A 19,293-nucleotide genomic window follows, 5' to 3' on the forward strand; every position below is an offset into this window, starting at 1 on the left:
TAAGAGTTGTGCCCTCTAGTTTATATTGCCTCTCCTCGTTCTTCCTACTGAAATGTATCATTTCGCTTTTTTCTGCGTTAAATTTCATCTGCCACGTGTCCGCCCATGCCACCAGCCTGTCTATATCCTCTTGAAGTCTATAACTATCCTCTTCACTGTTTACTACCCTTCCAAGCTTTGTGTCACCTGCAAATTTTGAAATTGTGCCCTGTGCACCCAATATATAATCAAGAAAAGCAGTGGTCCCAGCACTGACCTCTGGGGAACACCACTGTACACCTCCCTCCAGTCTGAAAAACAACCGTTCACCGCTGCTGTTTCCTGTCCCTTAGCCAATTCTGTATCCATGTTGATACTGCCCCCTTTATTCCATGGGCCGCAATCTTGATAAGCCTACCATGTGGCACTTTATCAAACACCATATCAATTGCATTGCCCTCATCTACCCTCTCTGTTACCTGATCAAAAAACTATCAGGTTAGTTAAACACGATTTTTCTTTAACAAATCCGTGCTGGCTTTCCCTAATCAATCCACCCTTGTCCAAGTGACTTAATTCGTTTCTAAAAGTTTCTCCACCACTTGAGATTAAACTGACTGGCCTATTGTTGCTGGGTTTATCCTTGCACCCTTTTTTGATCAAGGGTGTAACATTTGCAATCCTCCAGTCCTCTGGCACCACCCCCATATCTACGGATGTTTGGATGGCCAGTACCTCTGCAAAATCCACCCTTACTTCCTTCAGCAACCTAGGATGCATCCCATCTGGACCGGGTGACTTATCTACTTTAAGTACAGCTAGCCTTTGTAAAAGCATTTGATAAAGTGATGCACGGTAGGCTTATCATCAAGATTGCGGCCCATGGAATAAACGGAGCAGTATCATCGTCAACATGGATAACTTTGTCATCGGTTTGGCATATTAGTATTTGGATCACAATAAAAATTCTTGCTATAACTTCCATGAGGTTCAACTTCCTAAAGCTCAATTTCCCACCAAAGTAAAACTCCTCAAAACTAATAAATGAATATTTAAACTAAAGACTAACCACCATAAATATTATTTTCAGATTACGGAGTAGTTTAGAATGTTCTGCGACGTGAAGTGGTACAATCTCTTTGTGTACTATACTAAGTTATCACAAAGAACTAAAGCAGAGGTTGGAAAAATTTATATGCACAGAGGGTGCTTAGAATGTGTAATTTGCGGTTACAAACTATTGCAGAAGCAGAGTCCATATTTTTTTTTTAAAAAGGGAATGAGTTCCTTGAAAAAGGAGGAAAATGATATGGTGAGCGAGCATGAGGGGATTAGATTAAATGGTCGATCGCAAGATGAGGAAGTTTGGCCCATCTTAATAAATCCATCCAGAATAACCCTACACTTCCCTCATTGCTGCATCTATTTATTTTATAAGTGAATTCAGTGTTTTCACCTCCACCACTCTGCTTGGAAATCCATTTCAAGTGTTGATGACTCTTTGCGTGAAGAATCTTCTGGTATCAGAACTAAAGTTTCCTTTTATTTGTTTGAAACTCTATCGCCTTATCCTACTCCCACAATTTAACTTAAAGTAGTATTCCAGATTAACCTTTTCCACATCATTATCTTATATACCTCTATAATATCACCTCTCAGAAGCCTTGCTTCCAGGCTGAAAAGCCCAAGTCTCTCCAGTCTGTCCTCATAAATCTGACATTAGGGATCAGCCTTATGGTCCTTCTCTGCACTGGTTTCTTGGCAATCAGAACTTGCCACAATACTGAAGGTGCAGACTGACCAGAGCACTGTAGAATTTGATCACGATTTCTCTGATGTGATACAAGAAACAGCTGAGTGCACTGGACACACCAAAGGATACAGGTCCTGACAACATCCTGGCTGTAATGCTGAAGACCTGTGCTCCAGGACTAGCTGCATCTCTAGCCAAACTGTTCCAGTACAGCTAAAACACTGGCATCTACCTGACAATGTGGAAAATGTCTCAGTTATGTCCTGTCCACAAAAAGCAGGACAAATCCAACCTGGCCAATTAATGTCCTATCAGCCTACTCTTAACCATCAGCCAAGTGATGGAAGGAGTCGGCAACAGTACTATCAAGTGGCACTTATCAATAACCTGCTCATCGATGCTCAGTTTGGGTTCTGCCAGGATCACTCAGCTCCAGATCTCATTGCAGCCTTGGTGCAAATATGGACAAAAGAGCAGAATTCCAGAGATGAGGGATTTAATTAAAAATCCCTCTTTTTAAAATCGGTTTCTCTATGGAGTATGTGTCAATACCTTGATTAAAAAGGTTTTCTCATTCGCCCAAGCCACATAACCACTTCATGTCGTGCTGTTGTCAAGTGGCTGAGCATGTTCGAGACCTGTTCTTCGGTGCATCATGCCTTTCCGCATGCTAGTTGCCTCACATTTGCAGACACACCGGTATCCCAAGATCATGCCACACTTGACATCAGGCCATTCCTGGGCTTTCAGATTATCGTATCAAAAGATTGGGGGATATCTGGAGGTCTGTGCTTATCTCCCCTGCATGGTCTCAATGTCTCGGGTAATGGCCAGGCTATCCAATGCATTTTCTTATTGTTCAGTAAAGGCAAGGACAAAAACATATCCAAGAGAAAGCTATCAATTAACTACTCTCACCTACACTTTTCTGACTTTCACTACTCGTGGATGCACTCACATCTTTCAGTCATCGGGGGCAATGACCCTAGACCCCATTTGGTGAAGCACCTTCTCTGCTTCCGCCACTTCCTCTCATACTATTTTACACATCCCATTAATTATCATTTCATCTCATTCATGAGCCCTGGACAAACTTTACTGTCCAATACAATATTAACCCTTAAAACATGGACTAAACATTTCCAACTTGATCCATGTTATCAACACATTTTTGTTTATTTTACTTAACTTCTTCTTGGACCGCTTTTTTCCCCCAAAAATATCCTGCTATATTGTGAGTCCATTTTATCATTTCAAAATTATCTCAATTCTAGAGAGCGACCCAGTCTGCAAGATGAGGGATGTTATTTACCTTGAACACAAAAGTCTTCCCCCTCGACACCAGGAATAGGTTCAAACTTGACTGATATTGTTGGACTGACAGGACTTGTCAATGTTCAATTTTATTTCCCAAAAAAACTTGCTTCCTTGATACACAGCATTGGGCAGGAACCACTTAGACAGGGCTCTTTTAAAAAGTTAAATTTGATTATCCCCTTAAACTTCAGTTAAACTTTCCCATCTCGAGTGCTTGAACAGTAACTCATATCAATTTATCTTATCATTTCCAATTTCAGAAACAAATTATACCCAGGCTTGGTGGTTTTACAGTAAAGACAGAAGTGCTTGTAATTACTTTTGGATGTAGCTCTGTCTCGGAAGATAATAAATGACCCTGCATGGGTTAAAGCCCAGCCTTTGAGAGGTAAAGTTTTAATCCAATTCGTCACCACGCTGTGACGTTTGATAACTGCCGATATCTGCAGATAAGGTCTTAAATTCTTAACACCAATGGATCTCTTCCTGCATCAACACTTTTCCAGCAAAGGTAAGTCTGCGAAGCCATTTTTAGGTCAAAGAACTACTCTCAGTAATCCTGCACCATCAACATTCATCCAGTCCCGAAAACCATGATCCTCTGTTTTAAAAGAAAAACAGAAGATCAATTGTAACTCAGAGCCCCAGGGATTAATTTCTCAATTCATGGTTGCCTTCTTTCATTGTGGGGAAAATAGCCACTCAAATTAAGAAACTTAAAATTTAATAATGCCCAATATATGTTTACATTCAGCAATGCAAAGGTTGTTGATTGGTGAATTAAAAACAGTTGTCCTTGAAAGGTTAACTTCTTTGCAGAAAAACAATGACGAAGCCAGATATCGTCAGACTCAGGCAGGTTTCACGTAAATTTAAAAAAACTCCATTTTGCTTTTTTCAAAAAGTCTTTGTGCTGTTAAAACAAAGAATACAATTACATTCTAGATAATAAAATCTGTTAAAACAAGCAGAAATCATTAGTAACATTACTATTAATTTTAAACATTCTTGTCAGGGAAGACAGCATTTCAGTTCATCTAATTTTAAAAAGATTTGGTTGGGCCTGGCCTTTTTATCTACAAATGTTTTAGATTAAATTCCAATTGTTGTTAATGCATTTATTTAAGAGGTGTCCAAAATTTTATTGACTCTTAGTTAGTCCAACTACAAGACATCTCCAGATTTTTGTCATAGAAATAGCAGGAGATCCTTTAATCATTCTTTTCTTTTGGTCATTTTTTTTTCCTGACCACTGTCAATCACAAGATCGAAGGGTGCTTGCTGTCAGTTTGCTAACAGCTATCACATTCCAATACAACCAAGATGATTAAACAAGCAGAATCACCTCTAAAGTCCCAAAATTCAAACACATCAGTTCACACTCAATTCATTAAGTCTTTAGCACGGGTACGAGTTTCAAAAATGCTAATTTTATTAGTGATAATTTCATGGCTGGAATTAGAGACTCCCACATAATTGACAATAACCAGAATTTCACTGTGGCCAAATAAAGTCTGGTTTTCACACTTTAATAGGTGAATTATCCTCAATAACTCCAATTTTAATTCAACAATATCTTTCTTTTTATTCTGTCTTCAAGCACCTTTCCAAATGACTAAAAAAAATACTGAATATAACTGAAGAAAAAAAGTTAGCCTTCACAGCTGAACAAAATCTTTGTACCATATTTACAAATTGAAAAAGAGGGCGGAGCCAATTCACTTAGGCTTTTTAAGACACAGTACACTGAAAACAAAAGAACTTCTGTAAACAGTAAAAAAAGACAGGATCTTCCCTTTTCTTCTTCTCTGTCTAATTTATCCTTCATCATTTAAACCAATTTTCAATTTCTGATGTTTGCTACTTAACCCCATTCTGTACTGATTCAAAGTCAGTGTCCTCACTCAAGCCTGTTACCTCCAGCACAATTCTTAATACTTCCCTATTAATATATGGGAGGGGTTTAATGACAGAGTAAAGGGTGAAAGGGACACTGAGTCGAGAGTCCCAGTCCTTTTCTTGGTTCACCCTCTGGAACTGCTATCTAGCACTGCTGGTTTCAATATTCCAACTCCCATTCCACATCCTTGAGAGCAGGTTTATAACTCCCACATTTTAGCTTTTCACTGAACATCTGATCAGTTTTGAGACAGCTCATTCCTACAGAAACTTTAAGTGCTTCTGAGCAAGCTGCTCCCATTGCTTTCATCTCTAACTGTTTCTGCCTCAGTTTCTCATCCTCGGCTTCCTTTACTGAACTCATGAATAACACCTCAGACTGGTCTTCCTCTTTCATTAGATCTTTCATCTCTAACTGTTTCTGCTGGCACACTTTTTCCAGCGTCATTTCTATCTCCTCACAACACCCTTTTGGAATCCCAGGGCTACTGTCTTTTTGATTTTGCTGGCGCACTAGCTTCAGTGCCTTGTCAATCTTCTCCCAGCTCCCATTTAAAATTTCTTTGGAAAATCCATAGGGTCCTCCGTACTTCTAATACAGTCTGAAAGTTTTAAAGAGACCTTCTATCTTGTCTGATTCCATCCTATTGCCTAGAACTAGTTACACCCACTGTCAATATTAAATCACACTCTCCGTCTGCTTATTGTTGGATGAACTCATGGCACGAATATGTTAGACAACCTCCTTCCTTCTACGGTTCACAGCAACATGCTTTGAGTAAGCATGAGACAGTTAAGTACGCAGAACAGACTTTATCGTACAGCACAGGTGATCAATCTATACAGTACAAGGGTAGCATCTGGTTTCACTCTTTCCAGCTACCTACTTAGCCCTGTAACTGTACTCCTTTTTATACAAAATGTTGTTTACTACAAAAGCAACATAGGATAATATTTTCATTGATAGACAAACCTTCAGATCACAATTCCTTCTACCTCCCTTGTTAGCCGTCTCCTGACCTTATCAAGTACACCAAGTTCAAGGCATCCTGTATTATAGCTTCATAGTATGATACAGCACAGAAAGAGGCCACTCGGCCCATCATGCCTGTGCCAGCTCTTTGAAAGAGCTATCCAGTTAGTCCCATTCCCCATAGCCCTGTAAATGTTTTTCCTTCAAGTATTTATCCAATTCCCTTTCATAAGTTATTATTAAATCTGCTTCCACCACACTTTCAGGCTGTGCATTCCAGATCATAAGAACTCGCTGTGTAAAAAAATGTTTCCTCATATCGCTTCTGGCTCTTTTTCCAATCACCTTAAATCTGTGTCCTCTGGTTACTGTCCATTCTGTCACTGGAAACAGTTTCTCTTTATTAATTCTATCAAAACCCTTCATGATTTTTGACACCTCCATCAAATCTCCCCTTAACCTACTCTGCTGTAAGAGAACAACCCCAGCTTCTCCGCATAACTGAAGTCCCTCATCCCTGGTACCATTCTGGTAAATCTCTTCTGCACCCTCTCTAAGGCCTTGACATCCTTCCAAAGTGTGGTGCCCAGAATTGAAAACAAGACTCCAACTGAGGCCTAACCAAAGTTTTATAAAGGTTTACATAACCTCCTTGCTTTTGTACTCTATGCCTCTAATAAAGCCCAGGATCCCATTTGCTTCTTTAACAGCCTTCTCAACTTGTCCTGCCATCTTCAAAGATTTGTGTTCATGCACCCCCAGGTCTCTGTTCCTAACACCCTCCTTAAAATTGTACCATTTAGTTTATATTGCCTCTCCTCATTCTTCCTACCAAAATGCATCACTTCACACTTCTCTGCATTAATATTCATCTGCCATGTGTCTGCCCATTTCACCAGTCTGTCTCTGTCCTCCTGAAATAAAAATAGAAAATGCTGGAAATACTCAGCAAGTCAGGCTGTGGAGAAAGAAACAGAGTCAGACCTGAAACGTTAACTGTTTCTTTCTCCACAGATGCTGCCTGACTTGCTGAGTATTTCCAGTATTTTCCGTTTTTCATTTCAGATTTACAGCATCCACTGTATTTTGCTTATATCCCCCTGAAGTCTGTTACTAACCTCCACATTGTTTACTACATTTCCGAGTTTCGTGTCATCTGCAAACTTTGAAATTATAACCTGCATACCCAAATCCAGGACATTAATATATATATCAAAAAGAGCAGTGGTCCTAATACCAACCCCTGGGGAACACCATTGTATATGTCCCTCCAGTCTGAAAAACAACCGTTCACCACATTCTGCTTTCTGTCCCTTAGCCAATTTTGTATCCACGCTGCCACTGCCCCTTTAATCCTATGGGTTTTAATTTTGCTAACAAGTCTATTATGTGGTACTTTATCAAATGCCTTTTGAAAGTCCATATATACATCAACCGCACTACTCTCATCAACCTTCTCCGTTACTTCAAAGAACTTTTTATATTTTTCTATAACCATATGATATCACGGATGTAACATGCCCATTGTGGGACAATGACAACCTCAGGAGTGGTACGCAGAAAAGGGAGAATAATGATCCTAAGATAAGCATCTTTGGATCAAAAGGGGGGAGATGGCCAGGGGCTGCAGTAACCTGAGACATCAGCTGCTGACACACAGGCAAGAGCAACTTTTGAATTGAAGTAACCTGAGTTCAGTCGCTGGCCTGAGCTGGCTGGAACCAGTTTGAATTAGCTAAGTTTTGTGAAAGACAAAGGAGATGTGATAAGACACAAGTCCTTATTTAGAAAAGGAGTAATGAGGTAATGCTACCTAAGTCCTTGGGACAGAGCCAATGAGGAGAAGACACAGACTAGGCGAGCAAGCCTAAGCCAACGAAAGAGAGAGAGAACACAGCTTGAAGAGATAAGATTCGGAATAAGAATGAAGAATCTGGGGCGTGGAGCCAGAGCGAAGACTCCGGAGGCCAATCATCGCGGAAGTGGAAGAACCTACGTCAGGGATGTAGAGACGACGTCGAAAGAGAAAACGGAACGCCTGGCCAGCGTCAGCTCTCCTTTTTGGGTATTATCCTTTATATTCTGTGATCACTCGGAGTGTCAGAGAAACCTAGTGGGTGTGCGTTTAGATCCTAGTTTGGGTATAAAACTGTATAACCTGGTGCAAACTGCATGTCTATATCTAACCAGATGTATAAGCTATATGTATATGATCTAACGGCGTGAATAAAGTGAATTGAGAGTTAAGAGAGAATTGACTTCTCTTTGTACTAAACCAATAACCGTAACCGGTGACCTCCGGTCAACAAACTCAATCAATTTAGTCAAATACGATTTGCCTTTAACAAATCTGTGCTGACTTTCATTTATCAGTTCATACTTTTTCAAGTGCCAATTAATTTTGACACGGATTATTGTCTCTAAAAGTTTCCCCACAACCGACATTAGGCTGACTGACCTGTAATTGCCGGGTTTAACCCTCTCCCCTTTTTTGGACATGGATGCAACATTTGCAATCCTCCAGTCCTCTGGCACCGCCTCCATATCTAAGGAGCATTGGAAGATTGTGGCCAGAGCCTCAGCAACTTAGGATGCATCCCATCTGGACCGGGTGACTTTTCTACTTTGAATACAGCCAACCTTTTAAGTACCTCCTCTATCTATTTTTATCCTTTCCAATATTGCTATTACCTCCTCCTTTACTATGACATTGGCATCATCCTCTTCTCTAGTGAAGACCAATGCAAAGTATCCATTTAGTACTGCAGCTACACTCTCTGCCTCCAGAAGATCTTTTTTGTCCTCAATCGGCCCCACCCTTCCTTTGACTAACCTTTTACTATTTATGTTTATAAAGATTTTTGGGTTTCTTTTACGTTAGCTGCTAATCTATTTTCATATGCTGTCTTCGCCTGTCTTATTCCCTTTTTAGATCTCCTCTCTACTTCCTGTATTCAGCTTGGTTCTCCACTGTATTATGAACCTTACATTTGTCATAAGCCTCTTTTTCTGTTTCATTTTAATCTCTATATCTTTAGTCATCCAGGGAGCTCTCACTTTGGATGTCATTCCTTTCCCCCTCGAGGTAATATGTCTACTCTGTAACCGAACCATCTCCTCCTTGAAGGCCTTCCATTGCTCAATTACTGTTTTGCCTATCAATTTATGATTCCAATTCAGCTCAGCAAGATCCCTTTTAACTCACTGAAATTAGCCCTCCTCCGGTTAAGTATTTTTACGCTTGATTTTTCCTTGACCTATTCTGAACCTAATGATATTATGATATATTCATAGAATCATAGAACGTTACAGCACAGGAAGCCATTCGGCTATATATTCTGGCTATACTATGGCCATAGTTTCTACATTAATCACTCATGGTTGATGTCCGCTCCAGGCAGCACTCCCTTGCATTCGAGTTGACATCTGTAGCGGAATAGAATCCCTTTGTTCATATTCAATATTTCATCTTTCTTTGTGTTACCAGGCAACATGCTGGTCCATCAACCAGTTATGGTTATTATAGTTCATTGTTGTTATTATAGTTCATTGTGGTTATTAACTCAACTCTCCAATTTAATGTCTGATTTCTCTAAACTGTGTCTCCACCTCTACAAATTACAACTCATTCAGAATGCTGTGGCCCAAGTCCTTACTCAGATTTATGCATTCTGATTACCACCATCCTTGCAGAGCTCAACTGGGTCCCATAATCATCGGCGTGGGTCAGTGATAGCACTCTTACTTCGGAGTCAAAAGCTCATGGGCTCAAGCATTTGAGCATATAATCTAGGATGACACTTCAGTGCAGTACTGAGGGAGTATTTTATAGTCAGAGATGCCATCTTTTGGATGAGATGTCAAACTGGGTGTAAAAGCTCCCATGACACTATTTGAAGAGGAGTAGGGGGGTTGTCCCAATGTCCTGGCCAACATTTATCCCTCAACCAACATCACCAAAAAAGTTAACTTGTCATTTATCTTATTGATGTTTTAGGATCATGCTTTGTACAAATTGGCTGCTGTGTTTGCCTACAAAACAGTGACTACATTTGCTTGAGCCCATGAGCTTTTGACTCCGAAGTAAGAGTGCTATCACTGACCCAAGCCGGTGATTATGGGACCCAGTTGAGCTCTGCAAGGATGGTGGTAATCAGAATGCATAAATCTGAGTAAGGACTTGGGTCACAACATTCTGAATGAGTTGTAATTTGTAGAGGTGGAGACACAGTTTAGAGAAATCAGACATTAAATTGGAGAGTTGAGTTAATAACCACAATGAACTACATTTCGAAAGTAATTTATTGGCTGTTTTTTAAAAAAAATTCATTCTTGGGATGCAAGCATCGCTGGTATGGCTGACATTTATTGCCCATCCCAAGTCACCCAGTGAAGGAGATGGTAGTTCTTCTTCCAGCAGTTTGACACAACTGAAGACCTAGGTTTGCTAGGTCTCTTCAGAGGGCAATTCAGAGTCAACCACATTGATGGACTGGAGTTACATATTGGCTAGTCCAGGTAAGGATGATAGGAAAGGAAACCTAACCTAAAGGACATCAGTGAACCAGTTGGGTTCTTAAGACAATCCTTGTCATTTTTACTGATACCAGCTTTTCTTTAATTCCCTGATTTTTAAAAACTGAAATCAAATTCTTAAACTACCATGGTGGGCTTTAAATTCACATTCTCTGGATCACTAGTCCAGTAACATAACCACTACACTATTGTATCCCCATGCCTTAGGATGTCTTGAGGACATGAAAGATGCTATTTAAATCTAGTTCTTTATTTTTTTTAAAATTGATGTTAAGATCCTTGTCCTTCCTTTCAATCTCTCCATAGCATCACCCCACCATACTTCAGCAATCTTTTCCAGCCATATGTCCCAGCATACCTCCTCCAACACAGTTACTCATTGGAGTTAAGTAGGCGGGAACCAATCACCCACTAGCCCTCTTGATTCCCTCTTCCTTGCCACCTCTCTTCCTGCTTTCAAAGTCCTCTCAAAAAAGTTCTCTTCTACTGTAAAAACCAACTGAACAACAATTTAGTGCAGCAAAGAAGTTCCTCCCCAATATCCATACCCTGGGATTCAGATGGGGTCTGAGATGTTGTAATGGGCAGATAGACGTTCCACTCCACCCCGGATCTGCCTCCCCCAAAACCTCCCCAGAAATTTGGGTCATAATGTATTTCATAGAATGGTTACAGCACAGAAGGAGGCCATTCAGCACATCAAGCCCATACTGGCTCTTTGTAAGAGCAATCCAGTTAGTCCCATTCCCCCGGTCTTTCCCTGTAGCCCTGCACATTTTTTCCTTTCAAGTATTTATCCAATTCCTTTCTGAAAGCCACGATTGAATCTGCTTCCACCACCCTTTCAGGCAGCGCATTCCAGATCTACTCGATGCGTAAAAAAGTTTTCCCTCATGTCGCCTTTGGTTCGTTTGCCAATCTGTGTCCTCTGGTTCTCGACCCTTCCGCCAATGGGAACAGTCTCTCTTTATTTACTTTATCTAAACCCTTCATGATTTTGAACACTTATATCAAATCTCCTCTTAACCTTCTCTGCTCAAAGGAGAACAACCCCAAATTCTCCAGTCTATCCATGTAACTGAAGTCCCTCACCCCTGGAACATGCTGGTAAATCTTTGCTGCACCTTCTCTAAGGCTTTCACCTCCTTCCTAAAGGGTGATGCCCAGAATTGGACACAATACTCTAGTTGTGGCAGAACCAATGTTTTATAAAGGTTCAACATAACTTTCGTGCTTTTGTACTCTTTGCCTCTATAAAGCCCAGGATCCCATATGCTTTTTTAACCACTTTCTCAACCTAACCTGCCACCTTCAATGATTTGTGCATATATCCCCTGGTCTCACTGTTCCTAAACCCCCTTTAGAATTGTACCATTTAGATTATATTGCCTCTTCTCATTCTTCCTGCCAAAATATATCCACTTTGTACTTCTCTGCATTAAATTTCATCTGCCGTGTGTCCACCCATTCCACCAGCCTGTCTATGTCCTCTTGGAGTCTATTACTATCCTCCTCACTGTTTACTACACTTTCAAGTTTGTGTCATCTGTAAATTTTGAAATTGTGTCCTATACATCCACATCATCAAAAAAAAGCAGTGATCCTCGTACTGGGGAACACCATTGTATACCTTCCTTCAGTCCAAAAAACAACCGTTCACTGCCCCTTTTATTTCATGAGCGTCAATTTTGCTGACAAGCCTATTATGTGGCACTTTTTCAAACACCTTTTGAAAGTCCATGTAAACATCAACCACATTGCCCTAATCAACTCTCTCTGTTACCTGTCAAAAAACTCAATCAAGTTAGTTAAACACGATTTGCCTTTAACAAATCCATGCTGGCTTTCCTTTATTAATCCACATTTCTCCAAGTGATGATTAATTTTGTCCGAGATTATAGTTTCTAAAAGCTTCCCCACCACTGAGGTTAAACTGACTGGCCTGTAGTTGCTGGGTTTATCCTTACACCCTTTTTTGATCAAGGGTGTAACATTTGCAATTCTCCTGTCCTCTGGCACCACCCCCAAAGGAGGATTGGAAGATTATGGCCAGCACCTCTGCAATTTCCACCTTTACTTCCCTCAGCAACCTAGGATGCATCCCATCTGGACTGGGTGACTTATCTATTTTAAGTACAGCCAGCCTTTCTAGTACCTCCTCTATCATTTTTTTTAGCCCATCCAGTATCTCAACTACTTTTTCTTTTACTGTGACTTTGGCAACATCATCTTCCTTGGTAAAGATGGACACAATGTACTCATTTAGTACCTCAGCCATGCCCTCTGCTTCCATGCTTAGATCTCTTTTTTGGTCCCTAATTTAACCCACCCCTCCTCTTACTACCCATTTACTATTTATATGCCTAAAGACGACTTTTGGATTCCCTTTCATGTTAGCTGCCAGCCTATTCTCATACTCTACTAGGTGCTGAGAGGTTGTTTCCTCTGGCTGCCGAGTCTAGAAGTAGGGGGCATAGTCTCAGGATAAGGGGTCAGCCATTTAAGACTGAGATGATGAGGCATTTCTTCACTCAGCGGGTTGTGAATCTTTGGAATTCTCTACCCGAGGGCTGTGGATGCTGAGTCGTTGAGTACATTCAAGGCTGAGATAGATAGATTTTTGGACTCTAGGGGAATCAAGGGATATGGGAATCGGGCAGGAAAGTGGAGTTGAGGCCAAAGATCAGCCATGATCTCAAACAGATATACCGCTTTGGATACTGTTGGGGGAGATGGCTTATCAGGGGAAAGCAGCAAGAGCCAAGTTCGTGACACCATGGGTGGCTCTGCTGCACAGGAGGGGAGGAATAAGAGCGGCAGGGCTATATTGATAGGGGATCAATTATAAGGGGAACAGATAGGCATTTCTGTGGCCGCAAACGTGCCTCCAGGATGGTATTTTGTCTCCCTGGTGCTAGGGTCAAGGATGTCATGGAGCGGCTGCAGGACAATCTGGAGGGGGAGGGTCAACAGCCAGTAGTCGTGGTCCATATTGGTACCAACAACATAGGTAAAAAAAAAGGGATAAGGTCCTGCAAGGTGAATTTAAAGTTAGGAGATAAATTAAAAAGCAGGACCTCAAAGGTAGTGATCTCAGGATTACTACCAGTGCCATGTGGTAGTGAGTATAAGAACAGGAGAATAGACCAGATGAATGCGTGGTTGCAGGGATGGTGTAGGGGGGAGGGATTTAAATTCCTGGGACATTGGGACCGGTTCTGGGGAAGGTGGGACCTGTACAAGCGGGACGGGTTACACCAGAGCAGGACCGGGACCGATGTCCTTGCGAAGATGTTTGCTAATGCTGTTGGGAAAGGTTTGAACTAGAATGGCAGGGGGATGGGAACCTGAGCAGGGAGACAGAGGAGGGGGAAAACAAGGATAGAAACAAAAGACAGAAAGGAAAGAAGCAACAGTGGAAGGCAGAGAAAACAAGGGCGAAAAACAAATAGGGCCATAGTGCAAAATAAAACTAAGATGACTAGCAATCTTAAAACGACAAGTCTAAAGGCATTGTGTCTAAATGCGTGGAGCATTCGCAATAAGGTAGATGAATTAACAGCGCAGATGGATATTAATGGTTATGATATAGTTGCGATTACGGAGACATGGCTGCAGGGTGACCAAGGATGGGAACTGAACATCCAGGGGTATTCAATATTTAGGAAGGACAGGCAAAAAGGGAAAGGAGGTGGGGTAGTGTTGTTAGTAAAGGAGGAAATCAATGCAATAGTGAGGAAGGACATTGGCTCGGAAAATCACGATGTGGAATCTGTATGGGTGGAGCTAAGAAACACCAAGCGGCAGAAAACATTGGTGGGGGTTGTCTATAGGCCCACAAACAGTAGTGGAGATGTATGGGTAGGGCATTAAACAGGAAATTAGAGACGCATGCAAGAAGGGTACAACTATAATCATGGGTGACTTCAATATACATATAGATTGGTCAAACCAAATTAGCAATAATGCTGTGGGGGAGGAATTCCTGGAGTGTGTACGTGATTGTTTTCTAGACCAATACATTGAGGAACCAACTAGAGAACAGGCGATCCTGGACTGGGTATTGTGCAATGAGAAAGGATTAATTAACAATCTTGTTGTACGGGGTCCCTTAGGGAAGAGCGACCATAACGTGATAGAATTCCTCATTAAGATGGAGAGTGAAGTAGTTGAATCCGAAACTAGGATCCTGAATCTAAATAAAGGAAATGAAGAAAATATGAGGTGCGAGTTGGCTATGATAGATTGGGGAACTTTACTAAAAAGGGATGATGGTGGATAGGCAATGGCTAATATTTAAAGAACGTGTGCAGGAATTACAACAATTATTCATTCCTGTCTGGCACAAAAATAAAACAGGAAAGGTGGCTCAACCGTGGCTTACAAAAGAAATTAGGGATAGTATTAGATCCAAAGAGGAGGCATATAACATTGCCAGAAAAAGCGGCAAGCCTGAAGATTGGGAGCAGTTCAAAATTCAGCAAGGGAGGACAAAGAGATTGATTAAGAGGGGAAAAGTAGAGTATGAGAGTAAACTAGCAGGGAACATAAAAACTGACTGTAAAAGTTTCTATAAATAATATGTCAAGAGAAAAAGATTAGTGAAGACAAATGTAGGTCCCTTATAGTCAGAAATGGGGGAAATTATAATGGGGAACAAAGAAATGGCAGAATAATTAAACACATACTTTGGTTCTGTCTTTACAAAAGGAGAACACAAATAATCTGCCAGAATGTTAGGGAACCAAGGGTCTAGAGAGAGGGAGGAACTGAAGGAAACCAGTATTAGTAAAAAAAATACTAGGAAAATTAATGGGGCCAAAGGCTGACAAATCCACAGGGCCTGATAATCTACATCCCAGAGTACTAAAGGAAGTGGCCCTGGAAATAGTGGATGCATTGGTGATCATCTTCCAAAATTCTATAGACTCTGGAACAGTTCCTACAGATTGGAGGGTGGCAAATGTAACCCCACTATTTAAAAAAGGAGGGAGAGAAAAAACAGGGAATTACAGACGAGTTAGCCTAACATCAGTAGTGGGGAAAATGCTGGAGTCTATTATAAAAGATGTGATAACAGAACACTTGGAGGGCATGAACGGGATTGGACAAAGTCAGCATGGATTTATGAAAGGGAAATCATGCTTAACAAATCTACTGGAGTTTTTTGAGGATGTAACTAGTAGAATAGATAGGAGAGAACCAATGGATGTTGTGTTTTTGGATTTTCAGAAGGCTTTTGATAAAGTCCCACACAAGAGGTTAGTGTGCAAAATTAAAGCACATGGGATCGGGGGGAATATACTGGCATTGATTGAGAATTGGTTGACAGACAGGAAATAGAGAGTAGGAATAAATGGGTCTTTTTCCGGATGGCAGGCAGTAACTAGTGGGGTACCACAGGGATCAGCGCTTGGGCCCCAGCTATTCACAATATATATCAATGATTTGAATGAGGGAACTAAATGTAATATTTCCAAGTTTGCAGACGACACAAAGTTGGGGTGGAATGTGAGCTGTGAGAAGGATGCAAAGAGGCTCCAATATGATTTAGACAAGTTGGGTGAGTGGGCAAGAACATGGCAGATGCAGTAAAACGTGGATAAATGTGAGGTTATCCACTTTGATTGTAAAAACAGAAAGGCAGATTATTATCTGAACGGTGATGGATTGGGAAAAGGGGAGGTGCAACGAGACCTGGGTGTCCTTGTACACCAGTCGCTGAAAGCGAGCTTTCAGATGCAGCAAGCAGTTAGGAAGGCGAATGGTATGTTGGCCTTCATTACAAGAGGATTTGAGTACAGGAGCAGGGATGTCTTACTGCAGTTATACAGGGCCTTGGTGAGATCACATCTGGGGTATTGTGTGCAGTTTTGGTTTCCTTATCTGAGGAAGGAATGTCCTTGCCATGGAGGGAGTGCAAGGAAGGTTTACCAGACTGATTCCTGGGATGGCAGGACTGACGTATGAGGAGAGATTGGGTCGACTAGGCCTATATTCACTAGAGTTTAGAAGAATGAGAGGTGATCTCATCGAAACATATAAGATTCTAACAGGACTAGACAGACTCGATGCAGGGAGGATGTTCCCAATGGCTGAGGAGTCCAGGACCAGGGGTCACAGTCTCAGGATACGGGGTATGCCATTTAGAACCGAGATGAGGAGAAATTTCTTCACTCAGAGGGTGGTGAACCTGTGGAATTCTCTACCACAGAAGGCAGTGGAGGCCAAGTCATCAGATGTATTCAAGAAGGAGATAGATATATTTCTTAATGCTAAAGGGATCAAGGGATCAAGGGATATGGGGAAAAAGCGGGAACAGGGTACAGAGTTAGACGATCAGCCATGATCATTTTGAATGGCGGAGCAGGCCCGAAGGGCCGACTCTTCCTCCTATTTTCTGTGTTTCTATGAATGGCGGAACAGGCTTGAAGGACCATATGGCCTACTGTTGCTCCTATTTCGTATGTTCTCTCTCTTTGCCCCTGTTATTTCCTTTTTCACTTCTCCTCTGTACTTTCTATATTCATCCTGGTTCTCACTTGTTTTATCAACTTGACATCTGTCATACGCTCTCTTTTTCTGCTTCATCTTACTCTTTATCTCTTTCGTCATCTAGGACGCTCTGGTTTGGTGGCCCTACCTTTCCCCCTCGTGGGAATGTACCCGAACCATCTCCTCTTTAAAGGCTGCCCATTGTTTGATTGCAGTTTTGCTTGCCAATCTTTGATTTGGATATATTTCACACTGAAAAATTAAACAAAGCTGTATTTTTAAAATAAGCTTGTAACACTGTCATTCAAATCTCCAATTTTACATTTCTCCCTCAATGTTGACAGTTCTGATTTAAATGAATACCTCTACTCTAAAATACTTAACCTATGTCAAACCATATCATGTACTAATTGGTGAGGAAAGCAAATAAAATTTTGGGATGTATAGCTGAGAGGTTATACCTATCAGGAAAGATTGAATAGGCTGGGGCTCTTTTCTCTAGAAAAGAAGGCTGAGGGGTGACCTGATAAGAGGTATTTAAGATTATGAAAGGGGTAGACGTAGAGAAGATATTTCCACTTGTGGGGGAGATGAAAACTAGGGGCCATAAATATAAGGTATATAATATACTAATGAATCTAATAGGGAATTCAGGAGAAACTCCTTTACCCAGCGAGTAGTTAGAATGCGGAACTCGCTACCACAAGGAGTAGTTCAGGCGAATAGCATAGATGCATTTAAAGGGAAGCTAGATAAACACATGAGGGAGAAGGGAATAGGTTATGCTGATAGGGTTAGACGAAGAGGGGTTGGAGGATGCTGGTGTGGAGCAAAAAGACTGGCATTGATCAGTTGGTGTGTTTCTGTGCTGTACATTCTATGTAATTCTAAAGGTGTGACTTATAAATCTAAGGAGATTATGTCAAAGTTGTAGCTGGCTTTGGTGTGTTTGAATCTGGAATACTGTGTTCAGTTTTGGTCTCCTTATTAAACAATATATGTATAATTATTGGAGAGTCCAGACGGCTGCAAGGCTGATTCCTGAACTTACAGAAGAATGAGTTATAAGGAAAGGTAGTGTACCCTGAAAACTTTCTGAAAATCAAAATGAAGGGAACTTGATAGAGGGCCTTTAAGTATGTGCGAGAATTTGAATCCAGAAAAGTTCCGTCAGGCGCGGGTTCGAGGACTGGGGCACATTTGAAAGGTAAGGATATCAAAAAGGACTCAGGCAACTTTTTCTTTAGTGAGGGAACAGTGGCACAGATTACCAGCAGGAGTGTGGAATAGAATGCCACTGCAGTTTTAAAAGAATGAACCGAATGAATGAGTTTAGTTAAAGAATGACGAAGAAAATTCATGGTGGTTTGGAATGATCATCTCCTTCCAAAAACATTACAATGCTGCTAATGTACGTAATGATAATGAACGTGTTGTAATTGAAATACAATTGCAATAATAAAAAGTCTCATCCTTCACACGTCTTGTTGTAACCTTAGCGCGTTCCCTTTCAGCCATCGTTGGTCATAGAGGATGAGAAGCTCTCCGAGGTGGGAGGACCAATACTATCCCACAATGCCGCCGGGTCGGGTTTGGGACGCCTGCGCGGAAACGGCGGCTGGCTGCACATGCGCAGCTGGCTCACCTGGGAAATAGAAGCGGTCGGGGCAGCAGAGGATGGTAAAGAAGCGGTTGGCAGCTCTGTTCAGTGGCATCAATCGAAGGATGATGAAACTCTTCATCGCACTCGCACTGCTCGCCTATGTAGCCTGTGAGTACGAGACCGGCTTCTAGAACAAACATCCACGCGCCTTACAATCAGTCAAGTTGTGTGTGAGAGAGAGAGGAGAGCTAGAACTGGAGGGTAAGAGGTAAGGGGCTGGAGGGTAAGAGGCTGAAGGGTAGGAGGGTAAGAGGCTGAAGGGTAGGAGGGTAAGGAGCTGGAGGATAAAGGGCTCTTTAAATAAGATTACAAGTCCTGGTCCACCTTCTCTGCTGTTTCATAGTTAAAATGTTACTGTATAAATTATTGTTCAGACTGTCCATGGGCAACATTTCATTTCGATTTAAGGTAACTGGCAAAAGAACCAGAAGTGACATAGAAAAAATGTTTTATGCAGCGAGTTGTTATGATCTAGAATGCACTATCTGAAAGGGTGGTTAAAGCTGATTCAAAAATAACTTTCAAAAGGGAATTGGGTAAATACTTGAAGGGGAAACATTTGCAGGGCTATGGGGAAAAAGCAGGGGTCTGGGACTAATTGGATAGCTTGTTCAAAGAGGCATGATGGGCCAAAAGGCTTCCGTCATTCTATTTGTTGGGCATGTCTGCTGTATAGTT

The 19,293-nt window shown here is 41.4% G+C and overlaps 1 protein-coding gene and 1 long non-coding RNA gene across 2 annotated transcripts in view; one reads left to right on the forward strand and one right to left on the reverse strand.

The window, feature by feature from the left end:
* Positions 1-3,182: 3,182 nt before the first annotated feature.
* On the reverse strand, positions 3,183-18,529 carry LOC137322938 (uncharacterized). Its single transcript, XR_010963257.1, has 3 exons — positions 18,447-18,529; positions 17,101-17,204; positions 3,183-3,962 (listed from the first exon to the last, which is right to left on the reverse strand). It is a non-coding gene; the product is annotated as an uncharacterized lncRNA (long non-coding RNA).
* Positions 18,530-18,579: 50 nt separating this feature from the next.
* Positions 18,580-19,293, forward strand: part of uxs1 (UDP-glucuronate decarboxylase 1) — a 108,791-nt gene continuing 108,077 nt past the window's right edge. Inside the window, exon 1 of the mRNA XM_067986186.1 lies at positions 18,580-18,723. Coding sequence (XP_067842287.1) covers positions 18,630-18,723 — 94 coding nt within the window. The 5' untranslated portion in view covers positions 18,580-18,629. The remainder of the gene's footprint in view (positions 18,724-19,293) is intronic.

Source organism: Heptranchias perlo, chromosome 6 (assembly GCF_035084215.1).
Source record: "Heptranchias perlo isolate sHepPer1 chromosome 6, sHepPer1.hap1, whole genome shotgun sequence".
Lineage (NCBI taxonomy): Eukaryota > Metazoa > Chordata > Chondrichthyes > Hexanchiformes > Hexanchidae > Heptranchias > Heptranchias perlo.